Raw genomic sequence first — 12,314 nt, forward strand, 5'->3', positions numbered from 1 at the left:
GGAAGCTGGCAGTAGAGCCGCTTGGGTGGGGCATCCAGTCTCTCACTCCTTCCTCTCCCCAGGGTCTCAGAGCTGCCTCACTGGCTCCAGCACTTGGATATGGCGGCCTGGACCAATTTTTTTGCAGATTGGCAAAGAATGGCCCAGAGAGCCTGGATATCTCTCCATAGGATGCCTCCTCCAAAGAAACCAAACCATCCTTTTGAAAGATTTATTTTTAATTAAAAAATAAACATTATCTTAGGATATCTGCATCTGCAGCCTCAGGAAGACAACTTTTAATGAAGCAAGAAAAACAAAGCTTACCAGTTCCTGGTCATCTGACCATCTTATAATAGGTACAAAGGCACACGTGTCTCCAGAAAACGAATGGGACTTGGAGAAATTTCTAGAAACTCACAACTCCTTTTTTGCCTGCCTTTAACAGTCCCCCACCCCACCCCCGCAAAACCCTGAAAACATTAAATTCTCTTTTAAAACTACAGAATTAAGTGCTGAGTCAGCAAGGAGCCTGGGCAGACCACCCAAGTGCCTCCACCTTCCTCTGCTTTATTATTTTTTTTTCTGACTGACTGCCCAAAGGGTGTCAGGGAGGGAGGAGAGCTGCCCACCACTGCTGGGCGGTTCAGCTTGCCACGTGGGCAGACTGCTGTATCCAGCCCCACAGCCATCACGCCAGCTGGGACATGCAGCTTCAAGGTGCTGTCACACCTACTCAAGGGCATCTGTGGCTAACACAGCCTTCTAAGAAGGCAAGCAAGTCCTCATCAAATGAAAACGCCACTGGGGAGGAGGGAGATGGGTGGATCTCCTTTACCCCACTTTACCAGACTGTTAGAGGTTTTCTCTCGAGTCTCCCTGCCTTCCTTCTTTTAGCTTCTTCCCAGTCTCCCCATTCCCCCAATGGACTTTATTTTAGCTTAATGGTGGGGGTTCAGAACAAGCTTCTGGCAACTGCTGGGGTTGGCCTGGCGGGTTTGCCACTTCCAAGGGGACATCACAGGCTTTGGGTTCCTGGCCAGTATAGGGCTCCTCCTGTTCCTGCAAGGGCTCCAGGGACTCCTGGCTCTGGGTCTGGCTGTTCAACTTCTCTTCAGCTTCAATCTCCTCAGACGTGGGGATGGAGTTCTTCTTGGGACGGCCCTTAGGCTTTGTGGGTGCTTCTTGTCCACCTTTAAGGACCTATGTAAAAAAAAAAAAGAAAAAGAAAAAAGAAAAAGAAAGATACAATTGAATACAAGAAATTCCTGCTTCCTACATCTTTTGTTTCCTAGTAAAACTTCACACAGCAATTTAAGTCTTACTGCCCAGCATTGCAGTTGCAGGGTTTGACCAAATATATTTCTAACCTTGCCCTCTGGTCTGCACATATGTCTTCATCCTTGTTTGATTTTGATATATTTTTTTCACTCAGAATCATGAGAGTTTTTAAAATATTTATTTATTTACTAATTTGTTTATTTTTGATTTCAGTAGGATGGCCATTTTTTATTAGATATGGACATTTAGTACATAAACAACACATGTTGGTACCATCTTTCCCTTCTTCCCTGCCCCTTTTCTGAAGAGGCCTTCCATATTGGGGATACAGGCCAAGCCATGGGGATGGTGGGTCATAAATGATGCTGGGCAGGGGGGACACAATGTCTCTGTACAGAATGTCTCAACTTATGGCTCTAACTATCTTTCTATCCCTTCTTCCACAAAATTCCCGAAGCCATGCCGGGAGCATTTTAAGTCTACTTCAGTGATGGACTCTTAGGAGTCTTTGGATCTCTGGTTTGGTAGGTGTTGAGTGTCCTTAGTGTCTATCTCCTTCACCCTTGTGCTGATATCAGATTCACTAAGAAAGCAGCACTCTTGCTTATTTCCCCAATTCTCTGTGGTTTCAGCTGGGTATTTGTTTATTTATTTATTTATTTTTATTTATTTATTTTTTTTTGGTTTTTCAAGGTAGGGTCTCACTCGGGTCCAGGCTGACCTGGAATTAACTCTGTAGTCTCAGGGTGGCCTTGAACTCACGGTGATCCTCCTACCTCTGCCTCCCGAGTGCTGGGATTAAAGGCGTGTGCCACCATGCCCGGCCTTATTTATTTATTTATTTATTTAGAGAGAGAGAGAGAGAGAGAGAATGGGCATACCAGGACCTCTAGCCACTGCAAATGAATTCCAAATGCATGTGCCCCCTTGTGCATCTGGCTTATGTGGGTCCTGAAGAATTGAACCTGGGTCCTTGTGCAAGCAAGGACCTTGTGCATGCAAGCACAAGGACCCAGGTTTGATTCTTCAGGACCCACATAAGCCAGATAGATGCATAAGGTGGCAATGTGTCTGGAGTTCATTTGTCATAGCTAGAGGCCATCATGTGTCCAAGTTCTCTATCTGCTTCTCTCTCAATAATAAAATAATTTTAATATTTTAAAAAATAAAATGCGAATGCAGTCATTTGGCAAATTAAAAGTAATATTTGTAGCAAGCAAGAGAATCAACATAGTACTGTGAACATACAACTGGTACCAACTTTTACAGACAATCTGAGAAATTGAATAAAGAGCCTTAAAATGCACATCTTATGCATGTGTGTGGTATGCATTCGTGTGTGTGTGTGTGTGTGTGTGTGTGTGTGTGTGCATGTGTTTGTATATGGAGGCCAAAGATTAAAATCAGGTGTCTTCCTTGATCACGCTCCATTTTACTTATTGTGATGGGGTCTCTCACTTGAATACCGAACATGACAATTCAGCTAGTTTAGGTTAAATTTTAACTCTACCACTTACCATTTTATCTCTGGGAAAGTCTTTTGAATAGCTGACCCTCAGTTTTCTAGTCTGTAAAGTGGAGTCAAAGGTGAGCAAGACCAAGTTGTCTTGCTCATGAGAAGCTAGAACTATTGTCTGCTCAGAAAGACTCTCCCAGCTTCTCTCAGAAGCCTGCCTTGCTCTTCCAAGTCACTCTTTCTCCCATGTATGCTATGAGAGCTTTCATGAAATTCTGTCACTAAATTACTCACCTAACCCCTCACTTGCTCCCTGCACACATGCAGGCATTTGACAGCTGTTATGGAATGAACTAACCCTTCTCCACAAACACCTCCATAGAGCTGAAGAAAGATAAAAAACAAAATCATTCCCTAAAAATAACCTTTGTTGATGCCAAAGGCTTATACACTTATTATCCAAATTTATAATCTACACAAGAACTCCATGAGGCAGGCAGAGATAATTTTAAATATATATATTTATAGAGCCGGGTGTGGTGGCACATGACTTTAATCCCAGCACTGGGGAGGCAGAGGTAGGAGGATTGCTGTGAGTTTGAGGCCACCCTGAGAATGCAGAATGAATTCCAGGTCAGCCTGAGCTAGAGTGAGACCCTACCTTGAAAAACAAAACATATATATTTATAGTTGATCTTGGAATGAAACACACAGCCCTTCCTCCATGGTCTTCAGACCCTGGCCTGGTATAGTTGACTTCTGGGCTGCTAGTGAGAAGGGCTTTTAGGAGAACTTGGATTAAACTGAAAACTAGGGGTGGGAGACACATATTTTTGCTACCTATTGTGCAATCAGCTTTATATGTCTGGGACACAATTAATAAATAATAATCTTATAAAATGGAAAGAAGGGCTGGAGAGATTGCTAAGTGGTTAAATGCATTTGCTTGCAAAGCATGCTGGCCCTGGTTAGATTCTCCAATACCCAAGTAAAACCAGATACATAAAGTGGCACATGCATCTTGAATTTGTCTACAGTGGCAAGTGGCCCTGGCATGCCCATTTACTCTTTCTCTTTCAAATAAATTTTTAAAAATACAAAAAAGGATGATTTGGGGTCATACATTTAGAAGTTTCAGAATTTAATTGGACCACTGCTTTTGGACTTTATTTAGGTAAAGACAGAACATCATAGTGGGAGAATGTAGTAGAAGAAACTGCTGGCCTCATGGTGGTCAGGAAGTAAAGAGAAACAGAAAGGGAAAGGGTCCCAGTACCCCTTCAAGGGCACACCTTTTTGTTTAAATTAAGAATTATACTTTGTATGGACACATCATGTGTCCCTCCTCCCTGCCCCCATTCTGTTGAGGGCCCTCCTCAGTGGGGTTGATGGTATTCCCCATAAGGTTGTGGGTTATGCATTGTGAGAGCAGCAATCAGTCATTTGGGGGGTGGGCAATACCTCTGGGTATGCCCTCCAAGCCTGTGGCTCTTTCAATCTTTGCATTGCCTCTTCTGCAAAATTACCTGAGCTGTGGTGGGTATATTTTAAGTCTACTTCACTGTTAAACTCTCAAGAGCTTCTGGATTTCTGCTTTGGTATGTATTATCTTCAGCATCTGTCCCATCCTGGCACAGGTTGTCAGGCTTGTCAAGGGCACTTCTTAACAGCCTAACTTCTTCCCATTGGCCCTACTGCCTCTGAAACATCTCCCAACAACACTACAGGTTGGAGATGGACCTAGTGGAGGCCATTCTAGATCCAAACTATAGAAATACCTAGCTTAATGTTATCACCCACATTTGCATGGAAGCTTCTTGAAGGCAAATATTGCCTCTCTCCTGTGAATATCGAACTGTCATGAGTTTTCTATACAGACACTACGAATCTACTGCCTACCTCTTCCTTCAAGAGTAGCACATTAACTTCAGGTGCTGAACTTCAAGAATGAGTACAGCAATTCATCAAACCAAAATACTTTAAATATATCTTATTTATTTATTTATTCATTCGACAGAGGGGGTGGATTCCAGATAACAGGCATCCCAGGGCAACTAGCCACTGCAAACAAACTCCAGATGCATAGGATCTGGGGAATTGAACCTGGGTCTTTAGGCTTTGTAAGCAAGTTCCTTAACCACTAAGCCATTTCTTCAGCCCCCCCCCAAATACTTTCTTTAAAAACAGTACTAAGATATACTTCACATGCTTGATGTTTCCTACATTTAAAGTGCAAAATTTAATGGTTTTTAGTACAGTTTCCAAGTTAGGCAACTATTATTACAATGCATGTTCACATCATCCCTATGGAAACTCCATTCCCATAAGACATTCCTCATTTTCCCTCAATGACTTCCTTGCATTCAGTCTTAGACAACCACTAATCTTTTTCTTCTTTGTAGATGTGCCTATTTTAGACATTTCATGTAAAAGGAATCATGACAGGTGGAATTTTGTGACTGTCTTCTTTCACATGTAATAGTAATCTTAAGATTCACCTACCTTGGGCTGGGGAAATGGCTTAGAAGTCAGATGCACAAGGGGTCGCATGCATCTGGAGTTTGATTACAGTGGCTAGAGGCCCTGGCATGCCCATTCTCTCTGTCTACCTGCCCCCCACCCACCGTGTTAAATAAATAAATAAAATGTTTTACAAACACTTTGTAAAAAAAAAAAAAAGATTCATCTATCTTGTAACATGTACCAGAAAATAACATTCCAATTTATGTATACACCACATTTTGGTTACTTGTTCATCAGTGGCTGGACACAAGTTTCTTCTACCTTTGGCTATGGTGATTTTGCTGTTATGAATGAGGTATTTGAATATCTCTTCAAGCCCTCACATTCACCTCTTTGGGGTATATATCCAGAAATGGAATGGCTTCATTGTACGGCAGGCAGCTCTATGATTAGCATTCTGAGGACTGTTTTTCCAGGGCAGCTGTACCATTGTACATTCCAACCAAGGACAGATGTGGATTCCAGTTCTCCACTTCCTCACCAACACTTGTTATTATGCCTTCATGATGATAGCCATCCTATCAAGTGCAAAATGTGATTTCATTGTGGTTTTGATTTGTATTTTCCTCATAGCTGATGGGTAGCATCCTTTTGTGTGCTTATTGCCCAGTTGTTATAAATCTTTTAGGGGGAAAGGTGTATTGAAATTGTCTTTTTATAGCTGTTCTGTAAGGGTTCTTTAAATAGTCTACCTACATGTTCCTTATCACATAGAACATTGACAAATATTTGCTTCCATTTTGTGGGCTGTCTTTTCAGTTTTCTTTCTTCTAGAAGGTATTTTATTTATTTATTTGAAAGCAGAGAGAGAACAAGAGAAAGAAAGTAAGGAAGAATGGGCATGCCAGAGCTTCCTTCCACTGCAAATGAATTCCAGATGTATGGTCCTCTTTGTGTATCTGGTTTTATGTGGACACTGGGGATCTGAACCCAGGCCACTAGGCTTTGTGAACAAGTGCTTTTAACCACTGAGCCTTCTCTCTAGTCCATCTTTTCAGTTTTCTGTGATATTCTTCTTTTTAATGTCAAGCTTTTTAAAATCGTTTATTTGCAAGCAGAGACATAGACAGAAGAAAGACAGGAAGAATGGGCACACCAGAGCCTCTAGCTGCTGTAAATGAATTCCAAATGCATGTGCCACTTTGTGCATCTGGCTTTACATGGATACTAGGGAATCTAACTCCAGTTGTTAGGCTTTTAGGCAAGTGTTTCAACTGCTGAGCCACCTCTCCAGCCCTTCTGTGTTATTATTTACAGCACAAAAGTTTTTAATTTTCATGAAATCCAATTCAAGGGTTTGTTGTTGTTGTTTGTGCTTCTAATGTCATATCTAAGAGGGTCTTATTTAATCCCAATGTAAGACTTTTACAGTTTTAGCTCTTTTAGATGTATACATTTAGATGTATGATTCATTTTGAGTTGTTTTTGTGTATGAGTATGAGGAAGACAATAATTTTCACTAAACATCTTTCAGCTGTGATTCTTCTCAACTTATTTGAACCCATCTAGACAGCTCACATAGAGATGTGAAGAGAACTTCAGCAATAGGTGCTGACAGAAATTACCTCTGGGGAGAAGATGCCCTGTATTTCTTTTCAGGTAAGTCAGTATCTGATTTTGATGTCAGTGTGAGCACAGGCTTTTGAAAGTACCTGAATGTGCCAAGACAGAATCTACATGTTGAAAGCAGCTACATCAGGTATGAAAGAGGTTATACAAAAGTAAGTTGCCCCATGTAGTAATCAAGTTAGAAAAGGGCAGGTCCAAGGAAGCCACCTAATTGGCAAAAGAAAGTCCAGCCCAGCAATTAGGGAACACCACCCACACAGCTTGGATCAACCCCACCTGGCTGCTTTCCTACAGCATGAAGAAAAAAAAAATCAAAACAATCAGACCATTTTCTAAATGGAATAAAACATTCCAGTGCAAGCAATAATTAGGAGATAACTACCCTCCTGGCTGCTTTCCGCATCGACCTCTGGCCCCCGGCCTCCCAGCACACCTGAGACATGCAATTATCCGAAACCTGCCCCACACCAGTGGCTGCACGCTCATGTACACTCTGCAGTTCTCCTCTTGGGGGCTAGCCTCCCAATTATAGCTACGGCCAATTTGTTTCTTAGTCCAGAGAGGCCAGACAACCCATGCACATGAGGTCGCATACTTCTCTCAGCCCCTCAAAAAAAAAAAAAAAAAAAAACAAACACCTCACATGTCATCTACTTTTTGCCTCTGTCTGTTGACAACCCTCCTCTGGACTCTCAACCAGGCATTTGACTGTTCTGTTCTGAGGATGCAGAGATGGGCTTTTGCTTCCTTCCTGAGTATTAGGTGAGGGACAGGCAGTAGTCTTGGAAATAATGGGATACCAGTTCAGTGAGGATTATTTTTTCTCTCCCCTTTACAGATAGGCAATAGTTGGTGGAAAGGGCTTGTTGTGATTAGAATAAGCCAAAGGTCCAACTGGATTTGAACACAAAATCCCTAAATACCCAAATCTAACATTGCCCCCAGCATTTCATGGCATGGAAAACATGCCACTGCTTTTTCTGTCTGCCAGTTATCTGCACACATCCAACAGACTCCAGGGAGAAACTTGTAAACTCACACAATATTTGTTTCTGTCCTCTTTATTTCCCCCACGCAGTGAGGATCACAGAACTGATGACAGTTTCCATGAAGCTAAGAAACAAGTTTGGAATCCCCAGCAAGAATTTCCTTCTACAGTACTGCTCACATTAGCTGTCTGTCCCAGCCTGAAGATGGAATGATCCATTGTGGCTCAATTTCAGACCAAATGTCAAGGCAATGACTGGGTACAAACACTCAGGACTCTGCTCAACCAAAAGAGACTCTCAGGGTTCCAGAGTCACTAGGGACATGGCTCTGTGGCTAAACAATAACAACAACAATAGTGGCTGATAACATCCCTTGTCTGCATCCTGTATGGAATGTGCTGTCCTAGATGTTTTATAGACATTAGCTTAGTTAATACTGCAACTTCATAAGGTACAGGAAAGGCACTTTACTAAGGATGCACACAGTACCTTGTACAGGATTACATAAAGAGCAACTCCTAACAGTTTCACAAAACTGCTGATTACCCAGAGACAAAGTTGATGATGAGCATGGTGCATGGCCCACCAAATTCTGGAGTGGCAAAGGAAGGTACCATTTGGATCATCTCACAGAAAAGTCATTATCTTATAAGCTGCAGATGTCTGAACAATGAGGCACTTCCATCCTGGTACAAAATGCTGTAGATCCCGCTGCAACTAATGCCCACAAAAATGGAATAAAGGGTGAGTGTCCCATCTAATGCACAAGATTAAATTTGCCCAACCCGCTATAGGTTACAGCTGCTGACCAGTCAAAACTCGTTGGAGATGTTATCTTGGTTTTGGCAGTGTTGGCCTTGGCAGCCATGTAAGTAAGTCTGAGAGTCAAGTGCTAATCTTTTTCCAGTTCCAATTAGGTTACTAGCCTTGAGACATCTTTATTACCCAATTATCTTTTTCTTTTCCTCTCAGTACCTGAAGAGATAGCATTGAAAGAGTTTTACCAGGAAAACAGATGAAGCAATTTGGATGGCAACAATACCTTGCTGTTCTGGGGGAGTCAGAATTCAGACTCATTACTAAATGCGGCACCTCACGCTTGACTCCCACCATTTTGAAACTCTTAAGAAACCCCAGGCCTTCTGTCCCTTCTGTCTGCCTGCAGTTCCCTTCCCACCATCAGTGGGCATGTTCTCTTCATCCCTGACACTGGCTTAGATGGTGCCTCTGATCTGATATAGCATCCTGCAGGCACATGCAACCTGCAGCCACAGGCAGCCAGTAAACTAAGAATACAGCCAACCCAAAATGGTCAACTTACTGAAAACATTTTGAGAGTTGTGTGTTTTCTTTTTTGTAACTCAATTGCGTGGTTCTTGACTGTACGCTTTGTAGATGAGAGTCCCCTTTCATTTTAAGAGGGTGGATACACCTGCACGTGGGCCCCTCTTCAGTTGCCTGGATTGCTCTGTGTGACATAGTTTTGAGGACTGTCTCCCCAACTAGACTGAGAACCTTTTTGTTTCCTAATGGACAGGCTCATAGCTTGTCTGTACACCTCCACTATCTGATGAAAGTAACATTATTATTGGGGCGAGCTAAAAGCTGGGCCTTCCTCTTGTCTAAAGGGACAAGTTCAGTTGGCCTAGAACGTTTTCTGAAGCTTAAATCTGCTGAGTTACTTCCATTTTGATGATATGGCATTAATAGCCATTAACAACCAACCCACAACTATGCCAGCAGCACAGCAGCCGGTGAAAAACAAGTGACATCAGAGGCAAAGGCGCACGCGTACTTGCACAGGGATTGGGCGGTGCTGGCCGAGAGGGCTGGCTGTCAATTTGTTAATCATCTGACTCATGAGAAGATTGCTGATAACCAATTTAAACAATGCCTCTGCTACTCAGGAGACATTGATTCTGATGACAATGATTGATGAGGAAAGAGGTAGGTGGTGGAACTTGCAAGGAAAGCACAAGGGACTTGCCCAAAGTCAGACAGGGAGGGGCACATTTGGGAACTCACTGGGCCCACAGCCGCTCACTTCCAAACCTGGTTCCTTCTGAACACACCCCCTACCCCTCAAAAGTTACCACCATAAGTGTCCTGGATGTAGCATTGTAAAGTTGTTGGCATTACTAACTGAAACTCATTCGTCCTTGACTGTCAACCACCATCTGCAGCCGTCCTCACTACCTCACCTCCAACTCTCAAGGGTTTGGCAATCCACGCTAACAACAGCACTGGACCATACCTCGCTCACTCACTGCTCCCTGGGCCTGTCCTCTCCATCTACATTGCAAACTCCATTGAAAACAAAGGATGGATTTTATTTTGTTACTTCCAATAGTGCCCAGGACAAAACCTGCTAACAAGAAACAGTCAGTAATGCTATGGTTTAGAAGGGAAATGGTCCCCAGAGCAGCGATGTTCAGAAGTGGGCCTTGGGCAAGTGAGCACTGTCCTCAAATTGATAGGTTCATAATTTTTAAAAATATTTTTATTTATTTATTTGCAAGCAAAGAGAGACAGAAAGGGGGAAAGAGAATGGGCACCCCAGGGCCTCCAGCCACTGCAAATGGACTCCAGAGGCGTGCACTACTTTGTGCATCTAGCTTTACATGGGTACTGGGGAATTGAATGGGGTGTTTAAGCTTTACAGGCAAGCTCCTTAACCATTAAGCAATCACTCCAGCCGATAGGTTCACATTTTGATGAGCTATTGAGAGGTGATGGAAAATCCAAGAGATGGGAACTCACTGAAGGCAGGTATGGCTAAGGGGCTGTATCCTTCCCTTCTTCCCTGGTGGCTATGAGGGAAGTAACCTTCTCAGGTATAGGCTGCTGCCACCACAGTGATATTCTTGCCTGCGGTCCAATGGTGCCAGCCAACCTAAAACCATGATCCCAAGTAAATCTTATCTTCCATAGGTTGTCAGATTTTTTATCACAGTAATGAAAATATGACTAACAGAAGAAGGAACTACAGGGTTAAGAAAAAATAGACAAATTTGAGAAAATATCTCTCCACTGACATTTTTTCTGACAACTGAGGAGGAGGGGCATCTCAGTTATTTAATTTTCTAGTTCTTGAAACATGAGGTCTATTAGCTTGTATCTAGACAGACTAACATGTGTGAGGAAAGTATGGTGATCCTGGCCCATACCAAGAAGAGAGAGCCAGTAGAAGCCTGTGCAGTTGAAAGGAAGTCTCACATTAGGTGGCATGGGGTATCTGCTACCTATCAGAACAGGAATTCCTCCTTCACTCCCCCCTCCTCTTTTCTTCTATGGGCCTTGTCCTTCATGATGTATGAAAAACTGGAAAATAAAAGATTGAACTATTATGGAAAGTTTGGTTTAACAGTGCCTTCAGGGAGGGAGAGAAAGAAGGAGGGAGGGAAAAGAAAGAATTTGGAACTTAGTTCTTCAAAACACAGATATTTAGTCTCAGTACAGTTAAAAGTTGAAGATGTTTCCGGGTGTGGTGGCGCATGCCTTTAATCCCAGCACTTGGGATGCAGAGGTAGGAGGATTGCCGTGAGTTTGAGGCCACCCTGAGACTACATAGTGAATTCCAGGTCAGCCTGGGCTAGAGTGAGACCCTACCTCGAAAAACCAAAAAAATAAAAGTTGAAGATGTAAATATTAATTTCTTACTAACAGGAGGTGTATTACAGAAACTGTGGCCATTATACTATGTACTTTAGAATGACCTGGCCTCTTCTAGCACTGTCACAGGTCTTGGAAATCAGAATTCTGGGTGGTGGGAGACTGTAGCTGAGAAGGCTGCTTACCTCATAGCCACCAGGAAAGGAGAAAAGTAGAGGGAGAGCAAAGAGGAAGGGAAGTATCCAGCACCCAAGGCACACTTCCCTTCAGCTAGTTTCCACCTCCTGGATTGCCCATAACTTCCCAATATTCTACCAAATTAGAAACCTCTATGAACCTGCTACTCAGGTAACTGTGATGCCTACCAAGTTTTTGGATCCCTGCTTTTGAAAACACAATAGGAGCTTGCTTGAAAACACAGCAGCAGAAAGATATGCCTCCTCTGTGACTATTACCAAAGGGTACTGGTCTTTATTCTTACAATTGATGGTAGGGGAAGAGAGTTCTTTGGAAAGGCTAAAAATGGGACTCAAGCTCGGAGTTGAGAAGTTTGTAGGTATTTGTCATTAATTTCTAAAGGAATATTTCTCTAGTTAAAAACAATCAGGTCAAGTTCAAACAGCCTCCTTTCCAGCCAGCATCTTGAAAAGTCTTCCCATTTCACAGTCCAAACTGCCAAATGATTCTTCTTGCCACTCAATAGCCCCTTGGCAGGAATTCTTCCCATCAGCATGGACTCAAGTTTCCACCATTGTCCTTTCTTACCATTTTCTTCCATTTCATTCTGCGATTCTGATACCAAGTCTTCACCTGTAGCTGAGTGAGTCCCAGGGACTGGGCCAAGTCCAACCTACAAGGCACCAAACACAAAGGAAGAATGAGGAAGAGAGGAGAGAAAAAGAGGG

General features: G+C 42.8%; 1 protein-coding gene across 1 annotated transcript in view; it reads right to left on the minus strand.

Moving 5' to 3' along the window:
* Positions 1-461: 461 nt before the first annotated feature.
* Barx2 (BARX homeobox 2) overlaps positions 462-12,314 on the minus strand; it is a 74,726-nt gene continuing 62,873 nt past the window's right edge. Inside the window, exons 3-4 of the mRNA XM_004665483.2 lie at positions 12,175-12,259; positions 462-1,182 (exon numbers count right to left, since the gene is read on the minus strand). Of these exons, the coding sequence (XP_004665540.2) occupies positions 916-1,182; positions 12,175-12,259 (352 nt within the window). The 3' untranslated portion in view covers positions 462-915. The remainder of the gene's footprint in view (positions 1,183-12,174; positions 12,260-12,314) is intronic.

Source organism: Jaculus jaculus, chromosome 3 (genome assembly GCF_020740685.1).
Source record: "Jaculus jaculus isolate mJacJac1 chromosome 3, mJacJac1.mat.Y.cur, whole genome shotgun sequence".
Taxonomy (NCBI): Eukaryota; Metazoa; Chordata; class Mammalia; order Rodentia; family Dipodidae; genus Jaculus; species Jaculus jaculus.